Here is a 21,503-nt window from a genome sequence, read left to right as displayed (position 1 = left end):
TGCTCGTGCAGTTTAGCAGTTTAAAAATCTAAAATACAATGCTAAATTGTCTCAGTTACCCTTCACCTGCCACGTTAATGAACTCAAAAAGAAATGCTTTGAAAATGAGTCAGAAGAACATGCAATCCTTTCTACCTTGCTTTTGAAACAGACTGAAGCAAAACCATATATAGAGAAAAGATTTAAAATCTGACAACAAGTAAACAGTGAGTGAAATCTGCAAAAAGCATACTCAGATTGGAGCTGGGATAAGCTGCAGGAGCATTTGAAGGAGCTTTAAACTTCTGTAATAACAGCACAGATTTTCTCAACTGATATGAGGTAACAGTCAGATTATGTAACAAAAAAATTGCTTTTTGTAAGCCTGGATTTCCCTACATCCTGCTTCCCAGTCCTTTCAAATGCTCTCCAGTGCTGAGGTCAATGCCACCGGGTGCAGTTCATGATGCAGCCTCAGTTCCCCCCATGTCTGAGAACTCTCCCAATCCTCTAGAGGTCTTCCCTGGACACTCATTTATCAATTGTTTGGTAGATTGGTTTGATTGCAGCCATTACATGGCGAGGCCATAAACTGGTCTCACCAAAAGCTGCATTTCCCTGATGCTGCAGGGGAACCAGTGCCTGGAAATGCCCATGGAGAGCAGAGCAAAGCCTGCAGGGAGTGTGGGGCGATGGCAAATGGCAGAAGGAAGCAAGCCACGCTGCAGCAGTGAGCAGACACAGACACCAGTCTGTCCTGAGAGCATCTCAAGCCTCCCCATTAACCCATTCACTGGCAGCGCTCTGCGTGGTGCGTGTGACACCCGACCCTTGTGGAGTGCCACCACCGCCTTCTGGGGCTGTTCCCGCGCACATCTTCCCTTACAGCCTTTGATCCAAGTCAGAAATCAATACTGGGGCACAATCTAGGCTTCTGACAGCTTATGTACAAACAAATGAGCACAACCAAGCACCAAATTCAGAACTTCACTAGGCTGACAAAGCATTAATCACACAGCAGCGTTCCCCAGACAGAAGAGATGGGCCAGTAACTCAGTGTGTATCTCCAGCCCTACAATGCTCCCTACTCTGCCCTAAATCACTACCAACACATATATTTACTCAGGGGGTAGAACATGCTTTCCATTTTTCAAATTTCAATTCTGAATCTACTTTTTCATTTTTTAGTTAGGATTTCAAATGTATGAGCCTAAGGCCAATCAGAAAAATGGGTAACAAGGATACCAGAGGAGAGTTTCACTGTACCATATTTGTTCACAATACCCAGTTATCATTTTCTGTATTCAGCACATGAAATTAGTTTAGATTTATCCCTGCTCCCTCTGTGCCTTTTCATTAGGGCAAAATAAGAATAATTTCCTTTAAAAAAATTTTTAAAAATTCATAATTGTGACAAAAAAGAACATAATTCCAACAAAGCCCCCCCCCCAAAAAAAAATCAAACCAACAAAAAACCAACAAAACAAAACAAGGAACATTGGTAAAAACCAGAAAAGGAATACAAGTCACATATTATATATATTTTGCATGTATTGCAAAAGAAATTAGTGTGTTTTTGATTGCATTCTTCCATTCCTATCAGTTCAAAATCACAAGGGTATATTTTACTGTGTCAACAGCAAATATTTTATTTAAATATTTAAAAAATCCTGGTAGTTAAACTAATATTGAAAATACACTGAAACCTGGCTCTCCCATTGCCTGTTCCACAAAACTGTTTTCATTTTAGCAGTACAAGCACTGCCAACATTAGGTTCTGAAAGTTTTTAATTACAAATGGCATTTCAAGTACATTTCACAGTTCATGCATTATTAGAGGAGGTTTTGCCAAGTGAATTATTAAATTGCTGTGCTGAACAGAATGCATGCACACCTTTTTTCAGTTCATTTTTTCAATATTGCACATTACAATAATGTAAAGTGCACTACAAACTAATTAAAGTAATAAATTAGTTCTTTCACTGTAACATCTGAATAGCAATAATGTATTTACCATTCACCTGATATTACAGATACAACTCTTTTAAAGACAAAACAATGCAGAATACCACAGCACCATGTGAGGTTTCCTCTTGAAGCAGCAATGACTTTTTATAATCAGACACAAGGGGTGGCATCCAGCTGCTCAGCTGGGTACCAGGAGCACAGGGCAGCGGCTGCGCTGGCAAAGGTCGAGCAGGGGCAGCCTCAGCTTTGGAAACAGAGGGAAACGTGCACAAGGAACCAAAAGGACGCAAAATCCTGGGAGGAACGGTGTCAGAAATGATTGCCCAGAACTCAGATCACTCTGTGCCACACAGACATACTAAGCTTGTAGAATCCAAGTTCTGAGCAAAAGTTCCCAATAACTGTGTGATAAAGCCAGTACTGTTTATTATAAGTGAAGGCATAAAAGGAAAATCCTCTGAGATCCCACTCTGATGTTTTCTAGCTCACTTTTTCAACCATATAAAATGATACAATCTAAATACTCTTCTAGTATCTCACAGAGTTTAATTAATCTCTCAATCACTTCTGCTCATCTTTCCTTATTTGTACTATGGTTTGCAGTTTTCATTTTCTTCTTCAAATTGCTCACAACTGATTCTAAGAATCCCTAGGAAAAAGATTAGGGGGTCTCTTCAAGAAAAATAACTTCACAAGTGAAGATTCTACATGGTAGAAAAAAAAACACAAAAAAGAAGAACCACAGGATTTGGCTATCCATGGAAGCCCACAGCAGAACAGAGCCAGCCTAGTCACGGTGGGATCACAGGAACACAGCAGCTGCAGGTCAGGGCTGCATGGTCACAAACAGCAAAATGGGACCATGAGACAACTAGAGATTCAAATACTACTGAAAGGAATTCAGTATTTAAAAAATCTCACGCATAAAAAAGAAAACACAGAATGTGTCTCCCCAGGTTTATGCCCCAGTTCTCCCAGGTTGTTGTACAAAGCAGGTGGGAGATCCCAGTGAGCCAGAGGCACAAAGCAGCATTCCATGTTTCCCAGTGGGGCCAGCGCAGGCTGCCTGAGCCCAGTGTTAGGCTGTGCACCAAACACCATGCAAGTACCAAAGGCTTCTCAAAGCTCCCTGTCGGGCCACTGAAGGTGCCCCTGGAGCACAGGAGCAGTGCAGGCAGAGCCCAGAGGCAGTGAGGAGCAGGAAGGGAGCTCTGGCAAGGATGGGCGCTGCGCTGTGCGGGACCAGCACGGGCTGCCTGCCCACAGCCTGCTCTGCCACTCAGCTGCTCACTCTGTGCTCGGCAGAGCTGGCAGCCCAGGCAGCCCCAGAGCACTCTGAGGAACGGGCATGTTCACACAACCACACCGATCCCCTGCCCAAACCGGCTCCAGCCTCTCCTCTCCTTCCTCTCCCTGCGTCATCGCCTTCTCCTCTGCTCGGGGTCTTGCTGAATATAGAATTGAGAGTTATCCCATTTATGGCAAGTCAGAGATACCTCTGGGTTCTTCCAGATGGAAGCCACAAGGCACAGAGAGGGAAAAATGCCTCTCAATTGCAAATTTGGATTTAAACCACGTCAACTATGACATTTTTCCTTCACATTTTTAAAAGAAGGGCTGCAGCCAGAGAATAAGTTGGTGACCGAAGGAATTCTGTTTCTAGAGAAATGGCCACTTTAGAGCTATGCCTTTCTAGTGCGTTCTGAAAAAGAGAAAAAGCAAAGCAGATGTAAAAGGTGATTAAGTCATAAGAAGTCACATGCTGAAGAAACAGCAGGATTGCAACACCAGCCCTTCAGGAGGGATATTGCTCCCAGTCCAGTTCCTAAGGGACACATCATCAAACAAGGAAGATGATTTTGTTTAGATTTGGCAAACTTTTTATTTCCCCACACAAGATCAATGCTTTTTATCTCCTCTAGAACTGGTCAGACTGAGATCACTACAAGATTAACATGGAAAACTTATTAAAAGGCGACTTGCAATGCCAGCAGTGCAGCCTCTTTACTTGCAAAGCAGCTCAGCCAGTCATACTTCAGGCAAAGCAGCTCATGCTGATCTGTGTCTCCTGCCTGAGCAACTCCCTGCCATTCTGACATGCACAAAAAAGAAAATATTTTTAAGAAAATGGGAGGGAAACATAGGAAAAAAAAAGTTAAAGACCCAGCCTCCCATAAAAAAGTAAGGATTCCATCAATTTCTCTCAAGAGTAATAGAGGTTAAACACATAAATCCCACTGAGGTTAATAGGATAATAAATCCCTTGGATTTAAATATTTTACAAACTAAACAGGAACATAGAAGTTTATGTTACAAAACTAACCAGGTTTTTCAAGTCACCAACTGTATGGAAATGTCTATCCAACAACTACTAAAAAGTAGTGCACTTCTTATAAAAAAAAAGTGGTTTTTTCAAATGTACTTGCACTCACCCATGATTTGTCAATACAAACTCCAGTTCACCTGCTCAAACTCTTCCTTGTGTGCCAGGACTGGGAAGAGGGTGAGGGATGGATGTTGAAGCCATTCCCATCTGCAGGACAGAGCTGCTGCAGCTAGTCATGGGCAGAGCGTGACCCTGCCAGGACCTGCCCAGCGCTGGACTCACACGCAGGGTTTGGGCAAACAGGGATTGAGGCACTGGGCCTGCTGGCAGCACGTGCCAAGGAGCAGCCCCAGCGCTGGGCACACACACCCAGGGTTTGGGCAAACAGGGGATTTGGGCACTGGGCCTGCTGGCAGCTGATGCCAAGGAGCAGCAGCCCCAGTGCTGGGCACACACACACAGGGTTTGGACAAACAGGGATTGGGGCACTGGGCCTGCTGGCAGCTGATGCCAAGGAGCAGCCCCAGTGCTGGGCACACGCAGCCCCCCAGCCCTGGGGAGGGCTCTGTGCACCCTGTGGGTTTCACATCTCCAGGCAGGAGTTGTCTCCCAAGGCTTTGGAAGCCACAAGCCAATTGTGTCCCAACAAAGCTGACATTGCCAAGGAAACTGGGATGTATGGGAGACCTGCTACTGATGTGTAATTGTGTTAACTGATAATAATAAAAAAAGACTTGCACTATTCAAAGCCACCACACGCTGAAATATAAAATATTAACAGTGTTATTTCTGGAAATACAATAAGAATAGGAAGTGTATGCGTGTATTCCTAAATGGAAAGCTAATGAGATGGGTGCCTCAGGGTGTGAATACTAGAGCTTATAAAAAGGAAAAAATTAAAGTGTATATTAAGAACAGTTCCCTGGAGTCTGAAATATTACAGGGCAGGGGGAGTTCATCCAAACAATATGAAAAAGCCATCTTTTTTTAAAATTTAGAGAGTCCTTTTTAAAAAGCATGGTACATATCATTTTTCTTTTCTCAGGTGTCAGTAACCTCCTGAACTGCCACAAAGCTTTTAAAAAGCCAGTATGTCAGGGTCTGCAGAAGCAGGTGGGAGAAGTTCAGATTTGCACAGGGGCTCCACACAAGATATCCCCAACGCAGCAAAAGCCGCTGCGGTTCTGTTGAGACGCTGATGGCAGAGGCACAGAGATGTGCTGCTGTCTGTGCTCTGTGGCCAATGCCACCCACAGCACTGCAAACCCCAGCAGGGAATGCAAGGCCCTGTCCCCACCCTGCTCCCTCTCTCTGCGAGCACAGCCCAGCTCTCGTGTTCTGTCACTGGACAGAGCCCTGACACCACACGGGCAGAGGGAAGCTCTGGCACCCACACTGTCAACAACAAACCCGTGTGGTATTAACACAGCTGTGGTAGGAAGTCTCCAGTAACTTTCAGCTCTAAAAATCTGCCCCTTTCTCCCTAAACTGGGGATTCTTCAAGCCTGAAAACCTCTGAACAGCACCTGGAACCACATCCGACTCCACAGGGTCCTGAATGACAAACAATAAATGGTAAAAGCTAAAAATTTCTGCATCTGACTGGCCTGCACAAGACCTACAAGAAGAATTAGAGCAGCATTACAGCATTTGGCAGCAGGATAATTAAGAAATAATACATTTAAAAGTTTGCTAATCTCAGAGAATAATCTCATTCTGGCTGTGGTTAGAAAAACAATGGAGGTTCACATCCCTAATAGATTTTTGATGATCCTTGTGCTCCACAGGCTACCTCTAAGAGGTTAAAAAAATAAGTACCAGAAAAGTGATTAAAAGTAACTGTTTTGATCATTAACAGAATATTGTCTTCAGTTACATAAGTGTTTAAATCTGAAAAAGGGATATGAAAGAAAAGCACTTGAGCACAGCCCTCACTCACAACCTGAGGAGGAACACCAGGTGCCAATTTCAGTGAGGAAACTCATCACAAGGGCTGGGAGCAGGACTGGTAAAACTTGGGATCCAGAACAGGAGCAGCACCAAGTCCCTGGGGCAGACAGGGAATCATCAGCTTTGCTCAAGGCAGTGCATGAGCAGTTTATTTCTCACAGCTTGTACTTGTAGTTCCTCTCTTTCCTCATCCAGCATTATTGGGAACATCCTCCTGTTCTTGACAATGGGAATGTCAACATTTTATTAACATGTGTAAATATTATACAGGCTTAAATATTCACACATGCATAACTTTAAGTAGGCTGCATTTCTATTTACAACTAGTTATTTAAATTGCTTGCTTTAGATAGAGAATTCTCTCTTCTAGACCCATTGACTTCTCATATGGATCAGAGTTCCTTTGATCATTAACAACTGCAAAATTTTGGTGCAGCTTTGCTTGCCTGAGGCGCCGCTTTGCTCACTGAAGATCATTCTAGGAAAACACTGTGGGCAAGAGCGTCTGCTTGTCTGGCTATCCATCCTCCAGCAACTTTAGGTGTCAGCGGGCAATTTCAGCTATTCAATTTCAGCAATTTCAACCTCTCTCTCAGATTTGAGAGAGAGGTTCTTGTCTCACACATAGCCCAGCTCTCACAGCACACAGGGAGCTGGGCAGGTTACACCCACGCCGAGGCCCTGCCTGCTCCTCTGAGCTCTTCTGGGTTGTTTCAGCCCTGGTCTCCTCCCTGAGCCCCTGCTCCCAAAAGCCTCAATTCAAGCCCAGGGATTGGGCACGAAGCTGTGAGCGTGTCCTTGGGGGAATCCAAGGAACACACTCTGAGCTTGGCAAACTGCCCGCAGCAGCTTCCCAGGGGCACCCAGCCCTGCCCGGGCAAACACCAGGAACAGTGGGAGGAGATGAACGGCAGACAGATCAGGAGTAACAACATCATGGGATGGAACACAGGCACAGCAAAACGGGGGAAAGGCTGCTGGAAGGGCCAGCAAGGCAAACGTGCAGAGACAGCCTCTGCAGGTGCTTCACATGTACTGTGCACAAGCTTGGTCTGACCCAAAAGATGCAACAGGTCAGGGCTGTGCTGACCTCAGACTATTAAATACAGGTCTATTAGGTCTGGATTAAAGAGTTATTAGAGTCAGAGCTGGCTCATCTTGGAGTGTTAGAGTCTTAGACACTTGCTCACATTCATTTTGGAGAAACACTGCAGCATCCTGCAGCTCTTCAGTTCACCACAAACATGAGTAGCTATATTTAAAATTTAGGTTATTATAACTTCCTTGTATTTTTTTATGTCCAACAAATGAATGGGTCAACTCAGTGGTGAACAGACAACACTTCTGAAAAAGAGAACCATTCTTTTAAGTGCCTTACTATTCAAATATTTATTCTTTTTAAAAGTTTCCTTCAAAATGACTGGTTTGAAGTCAAAGCACTGGATCTGATACCTCTGTGGATTTTTTTAACATTCAGTTGTAATACTTCAATGTTGATCTGCTCTGATAGTCACAGCATTTAAACCACTGACTTGACTACATGCTGAATAGGGAATTTTTTTTTTCCCTAAGTTTACTGTCACATCCTTTCTTACAATACAGGAAGGAAGAAGGAAAGCAATTTGCAAAATGTTTTATACAATTTGCAACAGCCCTGTTAATGCCACCTAATGCTTTTCTTTTTGAAATTATTTTATCTTAGTTTCTGTCAGGATACAAAATACAAGAGCTGCTCTCTCAAACTACACAATGTGTTGCAAGAGATTTTAGCACTGTAGTGGGGATTAATCCTGGAGCACAAAACGAGGGAAAGAAGAGATTTAAAGGCAAGCAGGCACACAAGATTTGTGCTGAGGAAGAAAAAGCGTCCCCTAAGCAGCACACACAGGGGATTCAACTGCCCTAAGGGCTGCTGCTGCTGTAGGTCTTCCCTCTAGCCTTCTTTAAAAATCATTTTCTATGAAGATGGAAAGCACCAGATTACAAATATTTTAAGATAGAGTCAATAGGAAAATAATGTTTGGAATGCATGCAGACACCTCAACTGAATTTGTGTTGTAGTACAGCAAGTTCTTCAAACGCCAGCTGTGAGGCAGCACCTCCCAACCTCTGCAAAGATCACTCCTCACTTCGTGCCTTACCTGCCTTGCAATGTGCAAAAATTTGCCTCTCTGTGTTGTTTAGGAATTTTACAGAGACTGAATTTGTTTTACACAGTGTCTGCGCCAGAACCCTGGGGGGATCAGATCCCCACAGCCCAAAGCACACCAGATCTGAGTGACTCTTGATCCCTCAAAGTGTGACCCCTCAGGGTTTGCTTTATCTTCCCATGAAAAACAAAGAAATGTACCAGGCGCATTTACTCTTTAGGAATATACAGTGTAACCTCCCCAGCACTGTCTATTTCACATTTTATTTCCTTCAGATGGCTACCATATGGCCCTCGTGATTTATTTCACCTGAGCTTCTTCAGTTGTTCCAAACTTCCCCCTTTGGGACTATGATTTCTGTTAGGACACACATCGATCTTCCATGAGATGGAACATGGAAGAAAAATTTCAAAGTCCTTTCCCCAAGTAAAAACTGCTATAAATATTAATTTAACTTCTCTGCTGCTTTATTTTTTAATTATCCCTCCCTGTCAGTCACAAGGCCGAGTCTCACCAATGGTACAGGTGCATTTAAAACAGCACTCTGTAGTTGAAAAGTTCAGAAGTGAAGAAAGACAAGTCTGTAACAAACTATAACTGAGAAAATTGAGTTTTCAAATGCATATCCTCATCAAACCAAAACAGAAGCCATGGATACACTGAGAATCCTTTCTCTGAAAATGAGTGAGCTCTGTGCCCAAGCTCAGCTTCCGCCCTGCAGCCCTTTCAGTTGCGGAGCTGATCAAAACAAGGTCACAATGATATCCTCCTTTAATGAAAGAAATGTTCCTTTTCCATTCCTCTTTTCTGGGAAACAGGTGAGTTGGTTTTGTTCAAACGTTCAACATTTTAACGAAGATCCCTTTGAAATTACCCTTGAAAAGTGCAGGCCTAATAAGTTTAAGTTTCAAACAGTTCCTGGAAACGGGAGGTCAGAATCCAAAAATCTTTCAGACAATGTCAGTGCACCTGTGAGAATCTTACACGGAGACAACAAAGTCCCCCAAAACCAGCCTGTTACTTCTTGTGTGGAAGAAAAGTAAAAGAAACAAAGGGGGAAAAGTGGCTCAAATTCACAGTTCTGGAATAATTGGCCCTTCCATCTCTGGTTGTGCAGGTAAGAGACACACAGCATTCCAGAAAGGACACACAGCATTCCAGAAAGGAAGGCCTGGGTAAAGAATCACCCAACATCCCCTCAGCTCCAGAGAGCCACCCCTTCCTGCCCCTGGCTCAAGGCAGGGCTGACACAGGAGTCAGAGCAGGGTACTCCCCACTTAGTCATGCCCAGACAGTTTCTAACCCCAAAGTGTTTAGATTCAAACCTTCCTACGCCAGTCAGCTCCAGAACACAAGACAGAAGGGCTTTTGTGTTATTGCTAACTAAAAACTAGCATCAACATCCTGCCTCACAGAACAGGTTTTACCATGCTTTCCTTCTCATAGGAAACCTGAATCAAGTGTTTAGTATTTCACTGAAAAGTGACGGCACAGCAGAGAGAATATTGGTAAAGTGAGAATAACACATCATGCATGCTCTCAGATGTTCATTTCTGTGCAAGTCAAAAATCACAGAGAGCAGTTTCAACAAATCTTAACATGCCTCATGCCCAGAAATGGGATTCCTCCTACAAACACCTTAGGAATAAATATCACAACATCTTCCTCTTGTGTCCAGTCTCCTCCCACTTTACTCTATTCACTTACCAAAACCACACAGGTATTTTTATCTTTTTCACCTCTTACCACATGAAATCAGAATATCATGAACCTTCTATAACAAGGCCAAACAAGTTATGGGATCCATTGTTTCATGTCTTAAAAAGCATTCTTAAAAGAGCCCAGAAGGACAGACAGATACGCATTATTTACCTGAAAACAGATTTGTGCTAATGTAAAAAAACTTCATTTTGAATGCATCTGTTGGGTACAGATTTGGTGAGGGATTCATTACCGAACGTACCTTTGCTTTCAGATCAGCACAGATCTCCAGCTGCCTGTGCCTGGAGTCAGCCAGCAGCACCTGTGCCTCGTGAGCAGCAGCAGCCTCGGCAGCAGCAGCCAGGGCCCTGAGGACAAAGGCTTTCCTGAGCTGAGCCCAGGCTGACAGCAGCGCTCTGCGCTGGCTCCTGACGCAGTGGTAGTGATCCCGAGCCTTCTCGTGAGCTACCTGAAAGGGGAGGGCGTTTCACAAAGGATTATTAATAAAATTGTCATTCTAGACATTTTTGCAAACCTGGCTGTAACCGATTTAGGTCTTGTATCCCCAATATTCCCACGGAATCCAGGGCACTGTGCCAGGTGCCAGGGATGTCACCGTGTCCTGGGCAGTGACACCCTCCAGCACCACAGCATCCCCCTGGCCCCCTGCTCTCTGTTCAGCTGTGCCTTTGCAATGGGAATAAATGAAATGCAATGGTCCCTCCCTGCCCTGAAGGACATAACATATAAGCAGGTCCTTCAATATTTCTCCAGAGATATTGAGCACTTCCAGCAAGATGAGGCTTTTCCTATCAAATTCTGATCTGCAGAGAAACAGGACACAATAACAGCACTTGTACAAAATCAGTACAGGGGGGAATCAGCTTCACTTCTTTCCTAGCAGGAAGTTTGGAAATAAAGCCTTAGTTGGCCAAGCAGCGCAGTGCCACCAGCAGTGTCACCACCTAGCAAAAACTGCAGTGTTTAATCCAAAATCCACTTGCTTTGGCCTAATTCAGCGAGGTTCATGAGGATATTCAAGGTTCAAGGCCTTGATGGAAGCAGTACCAAGTAAGGGTGATAGAATGAGGCAGCAGAGTCTTGAACCTGTCTTATATCCCCAAAATATATAGGGATGAGTGAGATTCTAGAGATGGCTGGCTCTCTCAGGTGCCAAGGGGACCATTCCAGATGCTAATTGCAGGCTCTGGCAGGGAGCAAGGGATGCTGACTCACTCCCAGACATTGCCATCAGCTCCGGGCTGGCTGAAGCTGCTCCTGGAGCTTCCCAGGGCCAAAGCTCAGCGCTGTCCCTCAGCAGCTCCCACTGCAGGGCTGCTGCCCCACACCTCAGGCTCCTGAGCAGGGCAGGGCTGGAGTCTGCTCCTCCAAACACAGAGCTCTGCCAGGACCTGCTCTGGGATCAGCTGAGTGCCTGACCACTCTGCACAGGGCAAGGAGGGCTCCAGGCTGCTGTGCCAGTGGGACACAAACACTTCTAAGAGCAGTGGTTTAGCATTTTCCATAGTCATCATGCTGATACACACACCAAGACACATCAGCTCAATGAAGAATTATGTTTTAAAATTTTAGATGAACCTTCCAAGGTGTAGGGAGACCCTTTAATGGTATCTGTGCTTACAACATACCTGCATTGTCCAAAGCACACAACTATTCAGCCCTATTCAGGCCAGGGCAAAATTTCTGAAATCCACAAGAACTTTATTTTTAGTCAAACTCTGGCTAATTAGCAGTATCACTTCACTGTCATTCCTTTGCACTAGACATTCCTCAAACACAGGGAAGTAGAAGGTCTAAAAATACAGACAGAGATAAGAAGAGCCTCCTACTTTCCTTATGACATCCTGAAGTGTTCTGGCCTTGAAATGGGTTTCTCAATTAGCTGCTATGTGCTTATTCACTGTGGAGTGCAAGAGGAATCAGCAATCAATTTGAAAGCATTATGTATATAAAAATAGCCTCTCCCTTAGAGTGGGAGATAACTTTCTACTCTTCCTGCTATAGATGTGCCACAGAACAATTAAAATAACTATTCCAAGACAGTGCAACAAAGCTTTACATCCTCACGAAAAATAAAAACACCAAGAGAAGCAGAGTGGCATAACACAGCTATAAAACTGTACAGCAGAAACAATGCTAACAAATTATTTTTGTGAGTTTGGCTGTAAGACTACATGGAACTAAAAAGTCTGCCCAGGAGTTACTTTGAAGAGATAAGTTTTAAAATTCCTGCATTTAAAAACCAGGGATGTTTCTTCTTTACTGTGCACAACAAAATTTATAATTAAGAAATTTTAACATTAAAAATTTTCAATAAACATACATTCTTTAATACAACCATTCACTACATAGTTTAAGAATGTGCATATTTGAATGAATAGGTAAGCCAGCACTGACCAGCTCCTGCCTGGATTTGTGGGGAAGATACCTCTGCAGCATATCCAGGTACAAAGTCCTCCTCCTCTGAAGATCACTTGGGTACTGATTGATAACAGTCTGGAAAATCCACTGATCTTCTTCCTTCCAGTCACTGTTCCTACAGGAATACAAAACAATGCATCCCAGTGTAAATTAACCACTGAAAAGGAGGAGTTTGGTTCTGGACATCCCAGCCCCGAGCGGGCTCACAGTCCTGGTGCTGTGAACTGGAGCTGGGTTAGAGGTGAATAAATGGGATTAATGAAATAAAGCAAACATGCATTGCTTTGCTGATATGACACCGTGCCATCATTTGAGTGAATTGTTCTGTTTCTAATCTGGCTTTTTACTGGGGAATGTCACTGTGTTTCTCAAACATGCCACATAATTGGATAATCAGTGACCCCACAGGGAAAATACAGCGTAAAAAGAACAAGATGATCAGACTCCACCACTGAGCACTAAATAAATGATCAAAAGGGAATGAATGAAGTGACAATCCTTGCACACAGCTAAATGAGTGAGGATCTAGTTTACCAAACTCCAAACAGCCATAAATTCATCAGCAAGGCATAAGAGTCACCATTTTTAGAGTAGGATCTATAGTAATCAGCTTGCATGCCTCTGTCTCAGAAAATGAGGGGAGCAAGAAATAACATCCATCTGAAAGAATACCACAGGCTGGGATGTAGATTTTTAGCCTCAATCTGAACTCTTGGCCCTGAAGGGATTAATGTCAGGCTGTCATTGTCAGCATTAACATCCAAGCAGCAACACTGAGTCAGACCAAAAGGTCTCTCTAGCCCAGTGACCTGGTTTCAGAAGTGACTAAGAGCCCAGGGATAATTAAAAGGCAATCATGAGACTCTACCCACCCCCCAAATTCCTGCTGCCTCCAGCTGCTGCAGTTCCTGGACTCCCAGGCCAGCAGCCCTGTCTCAGTGTTCCATAGCACTGCATCCAGTGAGGCGCTGGAACAGCCTTATCTTTATGCAGGCTGAAAGAACAGGTGCTTCAAAAAGGGGATTTTTGTGAGAAACCTCACAGGTAATTAACATTAAGCTAGACTCCATGATCTACCACTAAATAAATCAGTAATCGTCCCCTGTGAGTCCTGACACACCTCAGTATGAGGTGACACACCTCAGTACGGTGGCACCTCAACGTGCCACTTCAGTGACAGTAGGGAGACAGTTCTAAGAGCTGAGACTCTGCTTTGTAACGTTTCACTTTGGATATTTCTGCCCATGTGGGCTGGTGAACAGAGAGAGATCTGCCTGCAGAGAGGAGGAGTGAGGCGGGGTGGGATCCCTGAGAGCAGGGAACAGCTCCAGCCACCAGGCAGCTCCTTCCTGCCACAGCTGCACTGCTCCTGCCGCCCCGCACCGCTGTCAGCTCCTGCTCGTTTATATTCCTCTAATGCCAGCCAGCCAAACCTCTGCACTGCTCACAACAAGGACAAGGTTCTCTGGGAGATCCTTTGGGGAGCAATCAGCTGGAGAGACAGCTACAAGTGGTTTATTGTAAGTAGGGACAAACTGACTGCCAATGCCTCGGTTTGTCAGCTGTGCCAGAATTTGTCAGCTGTGCTGAGATTTTGTCAGCTGCTTGTAGAAAAATAGTGGAAAAAAAACTCCCAACCAAAAAACCCAAAACAGCATGACCCAGCCCAGCATATTCATAGCCACCAAACACATGGAGAATTTCAACATATCCTGCTGAGTGAATCTCAGATCTCACCTCACTTACACTTCTGTAAAATTCCAGAAAGGAATATCTCATCTAAAACAAGTCTGAAAAGTGCCAACACATTTGACATGAATATTTAAGGTATTATCAAGTTCCTGCACTGTCAAGATATTGACAAACATTTGCCAGGCTGAACGCCTGACCTAAATTTTAAATGCAGAGCTTGGTTTTCTTGTATGCAGCATTGTAGCAGAGCACAGCACAATCTCTGTTTGTTTCAGAGCTGAAGCACAGCAATTGTCTCACCCGCACAGCCCGAGGCAGCTGCTTCCTTTGGAACAGATTTAGCCAGCGCTAATCCCTGGCTTTGCACACTCCAAGGAACACAAACGGCTCCAGGGGAGCTCCCTCTCCCTGCTGCAACCCCGCGCATCCCGCGCTGCAGCACCGGCACCGCGGCCACCGGCGGGCACACACAGGGCCGCCGCGACACCGCACACACAGGGCCACAATGCCACCCTGACGCACAGGGCCACAATGCCACCCTGACGCACAGGGCCACAATGCCACCCTGACGCACAGGGCCACCGTGACACCACACACACAGTGCCACAATGCCACCACGACGCACAGGGCCACCGTGACACCACACACACAGTGCCACCACACAGTGCCACCACACAGTGCCACCACACAGTGCCACCACACAGTGCCACCACACAGTGCCACCACACAGTGCCACCACACAGTGCCACCACACAGTGCCACCATGACCCACATAGTGCTACCGTGCCACCACACACACAGTGCTACCATGACAGAGTGCCACCGTGACACCACATACACAGTGCCAACCGTGCCAGAGTGCCACAATGCCACCACACAGAGTGCCACCGTGCCACCGGGTGAGAATCCCAGCCCCTCTGTCACTGAAGGCGCTGCCCATTGCAGCACAAACAGCCCGCAGGGGCCTGGAAGAGAAATCCACCCTGAACCTGCTCTGCTCTGTCCTGCTCTCCCATTCCTTTGAAAGGATGCTGCACAGGATGCAGGGCTGAGCCTGCAATGCTCCATTCATCCTTCAGTCATTTAAATAATTCAGGCACCCTCGGAAATTGTGGAAAAAATATAATAGTGCTTAAAGAATCATTCTAACATGCATCAGTCCAAGCCCACAATTTGTGGAATAGCTCACGACCTGGGTATTTCCCAAGCACAAACATTTGTGTTTCAGCAACATAAAAAAAAATTAATTTAGATTATAAAATATTGTAATCTTGTATAAGGCTTGAAATCAAACCCAAGCTCTTCTTCCATTTCTAAAAGCAATGACTACTGCAATGTGCATTCTAGTGTGAATGAAAATCACACAGAATAGACCAGACCAGAACATTATCTTATTCCAAAATTTCTGGTTTGAACATTTTATGTACATTTTCCAAATTCTCTGTTCCAGACAGTCTGAAGTGGTAAAAAAAGGGGATGTACAATGCCAGAGTAGTATTAACTGAAGGTTTCTTTACTGTACAATCAACATAGGATGGCAGAGGAAGTGAAGTGGCCAAGTGACCCAGCTATTGTGTTATCATAGAATCATGTGCTACTGAGCAACCTCTCAAATGACAAAAATAAGAAAAGAATGCATTGCAGGAGGATGTGTGGCCTCTCTGGGTACAGAGCAGTGGCAGGAGCTGCAAAGGCTTTCCTAAGGCTGAATTAAGCACAAGAGCACAGGGGTACACACCAAGGTCGAGGGGCTGTCACTCCAATATCTGTGCCAGCTGGATCACAGTTAGCACGATGAATTATACAATACTTCAATCACAAGGCTGCATCTTTGCAAACTCATAGGATATCTCCATGCAAATTAGCCAATATAAATGTAAGAAGTGAGTTTTACAAATTCATACCTTGGAAGCAAGCAATGCTATAAGAACAAAGTCTTTCATGTTTTAAAATTGAAAACTAATTTTTACTCCTGTTGTGGATAAAATCACTTGAACATAAATGAGCAACACATTAAAAATTTGAAGACCAGAAGGCAAACAAAAGTCCCCAAGGTCTAGTTTTAAATCAAATGCCTGATTGATGATTGCTGGTGGTTCGTTTATGATTCCCTCCATTTCCAGTTCTCAGGGCTGGCCCAAGCTGGGTCTGTGTCCCTGCAGCCTCTCACAGATTCCTGCCCCATCCACTGCATTTCTCCCCTCTAGGGATCACACCTCCCTCCTTCCAAGCGCCACTGCACATGTGTTCAGGCTACCACGGATTTTCTTTCATTGCAGATATGATATTTTATCTTTAAATCCTGATATTATTTAATTATTGGTGCAAAATTAACTGACTCCAGACCTAAACTCACACTTGGCCTATGATCACTGAAAATACTACGGCAGATTTTTCAACCATTTTCAGAAATTCTGTTGTCTATATCCACATCTGTCTATTGTTCAGTAGCACACATGCTGTGTGAGTCAAGGATTTTAATTTATGAATTTTCATCAAAGTTGTGTTCATCATGAACTTTGACACAAATTTGATTAAAACTGCGAGAAAGACTTTGTACATATTTACTGATTTAGCATTTGCCACAGATTTTCTTATTGAGGTTGTTAGAACTTCTTCTGTAAGAGAAACTATAACAAAATATCGAGAGAGCAGCAAAAGAACTGCCTAAATTTGCCATTTGTGGCTCCATAATTCAAAACAATTTTCAATAAGTATCATGTCCCAACTGCTAGGATGATCCAGTAATAACATGTATGTTTCAGGTACCACAAGAACACAGAATATTTGTACAATCTGTTCAAAAGATAAGTAGATCATACCATGCCTTTCTATGGCAGCCAGCATCTTCAGCCTGTTTCAGCACACCAGACTCATTCAGCAGCAGGGACAGAACAAACACTGCACGGTATGTGTACACAGAAAACCGATTTGGAAGCAACATGAGATTGTTCTACCAAAGAAATTCAGGGACCTTCCTGCTCCCCCCGGTTTCTCCTGCCCAGGCCTCAAACCACTCCACTGGCCAACCCCCTCTTAGTCATTTGACAGCCTGAAGCCATCCAAAGGAATATCAGGGATGGCAAAGACAAAGGCCACGCAATGTCTGCAACTCAGGACCTCCTGGCCTCTAGACAGCCTCAGCAGAAAGGCTAAGCTTTATGTTATTAATACACAGGTTTATTACACTTCTAGATCATTATGAATACTGCTCTTGCAATAAACACTTTCATTTACAGAAAAATCTCTCCTCATTTTGGTTATCTGAATCAGAGCTATATACATATTTTGTATTTCTTTGTGATGACAATTAATACAGAGATCCAAAATTTGTGATAACATTGGACCTTTTTATCTGCTTAATAGATAAAAGTCCCGGAGGTGTGTCTTGGAAAAAGACTGTACTTCTCTGTCATAATCTTGCTAGTGTAATTACCATAGAGAAGGAGCAATTTCCATTCCTGCAAGAGCATATGCAAAGGACATTTGATGCACACCAGATTGTTGGTTTCCTTAATCCACCAAACGCATTGTTTGTTATTTCAGCTGATCACCCTTGCAAGGCCTGCAAGCTCCACTGCAGCTGTGAGAGCACCGCGTGCCCAAGCCCAGGGCTGGGCAGTGTCTGCCCTGCTTACACAGAGCAGAGCCACACTGAGCGGCACAGCCACCCACAGCACAGTTCAGGCACACAGCTGAGCCCTGCACAGGTGTGGCAGTACCTGCACAGAGCCACCCACAGCACCAGAGCACAGCCCAGGCACACAGCTGAGCCCTGCACAGACCCACACAGGTGTGGCAGTACCTGCACAGAGCCTCCCCAGAGCACCAAAGCACAGCCCAGGCACTCAGCTCAGCCCTGCACAGGTGTGGCAGTACCTGCACAGAGCCACCCCAGAACACCACAGGTACACAGTTCATTCCTGCACAGGTGTGGCAGTACCTGCACCAGATCCCAGCCCAGGCACACAGCTCAGCCCTGCACAGGTGTGGCAGTACCTGCACAGAGCACAGCCCAGGCACTCAGCTCAGCCCTGCACAGGTGTGGCAGTACCTGCACCAGATCCCAGCCCAGGCACTCAGCTCAGCCCTGCACAGACCCACACAGGTGTGGCAGTACCTGCACAGAGCCTCCCCAGAGCACAGCCCAGGCACTCAGCTCAGCCCTGCACAGGGGCCCCACAGCACCAGATCCCAGCCCAGGCACACAGCTGAGCCCTGCACAGGTGTGGCAGTACCTGCACAGAGCCACCCCAGAACACCACAGGTACACAGTTCATCCCTGCACAGGTGTGGCAGTACCTGCACAGAGCCACCCAGAGCACCAGATCCCAGCCCAGGCACACAGCTCAGCCCTGCACAGGTGTGGCAGTACCTGCACAGAGCACAGCCCAGGTACTCAGCTGAGCCCTGCACAGGTGTGGCAGTACCTGCACAGATCCCAGCCCAGGCACACAGCTCAGCCCTGCACAGGTGTGGCAGTACCTGCACAGAGCACAGCCCAGGTACTCAGCGGAGCCCTGCACAGGTGTGGCAGTACCTGCACAGAGCACAGCCCAGGTACTCAGCTGAGCCCTGCACAGGTGTGGCAGTACCTGCACAGATCCCAGCCCAGGCACACAGCTCAGCCCTGCGCAGGTGTGGCAGTACCTGGATAAAGCCTCCAGCTGCTGATCCACCTGCTGGAGCTTGGCCCCGTAGCCGCGGGCGAGCTCCTGGTACTCCTCCAGCACCAGGGCCTGCAGGTCAGGGTAGGGGCACTCCAGAGACACCAGCTCGGGAGGAACTTCAAGGAAAAGCCCGTTTGTATCTTCAGGAGAGTGCTCCAACGCCTGCAATGCAGAAATGCTGCTCAGGGCGCTACTCTGCATTGTATTTACCCCCTCAATCAGCCTCTACTTGAACTCATAAGGAAAAGCTTACATTTTCTTTGTACTCTTCGAGCTCTCTTTCCAAAGCCAGACTTTCAAGGATGAGACCTTCCAAAATTGCCTTCTGTTGATTCTTCATAAATTTGATCTATTTCATGAAACATGTTACTGTTACTCTTTCTCTTGCTACAATATGAAAACTCTTATTTAGAAACAGAGTCAGATTTCCAGCCCTACACTGCTACGGTTTTACAGACTTGGGTGAGCAGATTTACACCATGATAAGAAGGGGGGTTAATGGCACACTCTGCATGTGAGCTATAATCTCAAAGTTCAACAAAAAATAAATTAAAATGCTAAAAATATGGTGATAGCAAATTGTAAAAATAAAGTTAAAACACCAACCTGCTGTAGCACCTCAGCTGAATTGATCTTGGGTTTCTGACAAGATTCTTTTGAGAGGTAGCGCTGCACTTGAGACAGCTTGAGTTTCAGATCCTCCTTGAGCTGCCAGACAGGAACTAAAGCGTTTGTTTGATAAGTGTCCCACTCCTTGCACAGTTTCTGCTCTGTAAGAACATAAAGCTTTCTCAAACACACAAAAGATGTTACACAGCATGTGCTATGTAAATCTAAACCTGTCAAGGAAGGGATTAAAAAACCCAAACAAACAATCAAGATAATGTTGACTATAAAAAAGTAATTAAGAAATTAATAAAAAATTCTTACCCAATTCCCTCAAATCAAAAAAAAAGTTGTTCTTATTGCTTTCTTCATCAAGAAAAGTCTTCATTTCTTCTTCTGCTTTTTGCCTGAAGGAAATCAACATGCATTTTGCAGAAAGACCCAATTTCTTATTCATTACATTTGCAAGAACGATGAGCCTCAAATACCCCAATAATTACATTAAAAAGGAGATTCTTTGCCTGGGAAGGTATGAAGTGAAGGCCTCGGACACAAAGATGGTAAAGGAGCCACAAATGCTCTTGTTGAGTACACAGGGTAGCGCACAAGGGCACTGTTAATGTCCCCTGTTGTGTGACCTCAACACACAGCCTAGAGACAGCCTCTGAAGGAACTAAAAGGCATCTGGAAACTTTTGATATTTTTATATTCTTACAAAGACACAGGCTTCAGATGCTGCAGATCAACTGAAAGCTCTGGGAGCAGCGTTCCCTGTTCTCCCTGCCCTCAGGTGAGCTCCTCATGTCACAGACCCCTCTCCGCGTGCATCACAAACCTTCCTTCCCCACACAAAAACACCTTCAGATCAGGTATTATCATCTTTTGTTCTCAGAGTCCCTTGAGCCAATTATGCCAGCCCAAAACCTCTGTCTGCTGGTCTCTTCAGCAATCACTCATTCAGGGTCCTCAGCCCTTACCTGCTTTCACTCAGCCTTTTATACTCTTGCCACCACACCTGACGATGCTGTTTCAGCAGCATTTGCTCTTTGCTGATTTTGGAAACTTGCTCTGCTTTTTTAATCTGCAGGGAAAATTAAAGGTTGTGTTTTGAACATATTCAACAGATTTATCAAATGCCTTCACATGGAAACTTTTAAATACAGAATGATAACCTAATAAAAAAATAACATCTAATAGCTTTTTTAAAAACTGTGTTTTTCTAAAGAACAATGGGGTCAAATGTAACCAATTTTCATTAAATAGGTTTGTTGCATTTCAAATCACAATTAATGAGAGGAGAAAGTGAAAAAAAAAAAATCAGTCCATTTTCTTCTTTCCTGTCCCTAGACGTAAAGATGAGGAAAGATAAACAGAAGAACAAAAAACATACTTTCTTACAGGTGGGAAGATGAAAGATGAAAATATGTCATGAAAAAATTTCAAAAACGCATTACTAAAAAAGAAGTTTTTTACAAAATCTATCCAATTAGAGAGGCTCTCAAACGGAGGACTTCACAAAAACCTTGCTTCACACTTTGGATAAAACAGGAACACCTGCTTCATCAAAGATAATGTCTCACTTTTATTGCTTACATATTTCCACACTCTAAAAGTTCCCTCTATGTCATGAAACATATTACTGTTACTTCTTTCTCCTGTTACAATATGAAAACTCTTATATGAAATCAGACTTAGCAAACAGAATACTGCATTTAAAGCAATTTGAAAATAGTTACATCTGCAAACCAATTCTAAAACTAAGTGAAACAAAAGTTGAAGTACTTTTATATGTAAAGTTCAACATGCTCTTGAAATTATTTTACAGCAACAGCAATGCCATTTATGTATAACTGCTGCAATATTACCTTTTTTCCCTGTTGGGCTGTCTTTTTATTTCTTAAGCAGCCAGCAGCTGATTTACCATTTGTTTCTTTGCTTCTGCCTCAAAGGAAGAAGAACCCAGCTCTTCAAAATCTGAATGGCTTGAATCAGATATGTTCCACCTCCTACAAAAAGTAG

The 21,503-nt window shown here is 44.5% G+C and overlaps 1 protein-coding gene across 3 annotated transcripts in view; it reads right to left on the bottom strand.

Moving 5' to 3' along the window:
- CCDC148 (coiled-coil domain containing 148) overlaps positions 1-21,503 on the bottom strand; it is a 44,945-nt gene that overhangs the window by 10,141 nt on the left and 13,301 nt on the right. For 2 of the 3 annotated variants that reach the window (XR_012581850.1, XM_074547735.1), the window contains exons 4-10: positions 20,462-20,565; positions 19,809-19,891; positions 19,485-19,648; positions 19,132-19,227; positions 18,859-19,040; positions 12,493-12,631; positions 10,337-10,543 (exon numbers count right to left, since the gene is read on the bottom strand). Coding sequence is in view for 2 of the 3 variants with exons in the window: in XM_074547735.1 (XP_074403836.1) it covers positions 10,337-10,543; positions 12,493-12,631; positions 18,859-19,040; positions 19,132-19,227; positions 19,485-19,648; positions 19,809-19,891; positions 20,462-20,565 (975 nt within the window). In the remaining variant the exon portion in view is untranslated. The remainder of the gene's footprint in view (positions 1-10,336; positions 10,544-12,492; positions 12,632-18,858; positions 19,041-19,131; positions 19,228-19,484; positions 19,649-19,808; positions 19,892-20,461; positions 20,566-21,503) is intronic. The other variant, XM_074547736.1, reaches the window with a different exon arrangement.

This window comes from Zonotrichia albicollis, chromosome 10 (genome assembly GCF_047830755.1).
Source record: "Zonotrichia albicollis isolate bZonAlb1 chromosome 10, bZonAlb1.hap1, whole genome shotgun sequence".
Classification (NCBI taxonomy): Eukaryota; Metazoa; Chordata; class Aves; order Passeriformes; family Passerellidae; genus Zonotrichia; species Zonotrichia albicollis.
This window is presented reverse-complemented; position numbering and strand designations above follow the sequence as displayed.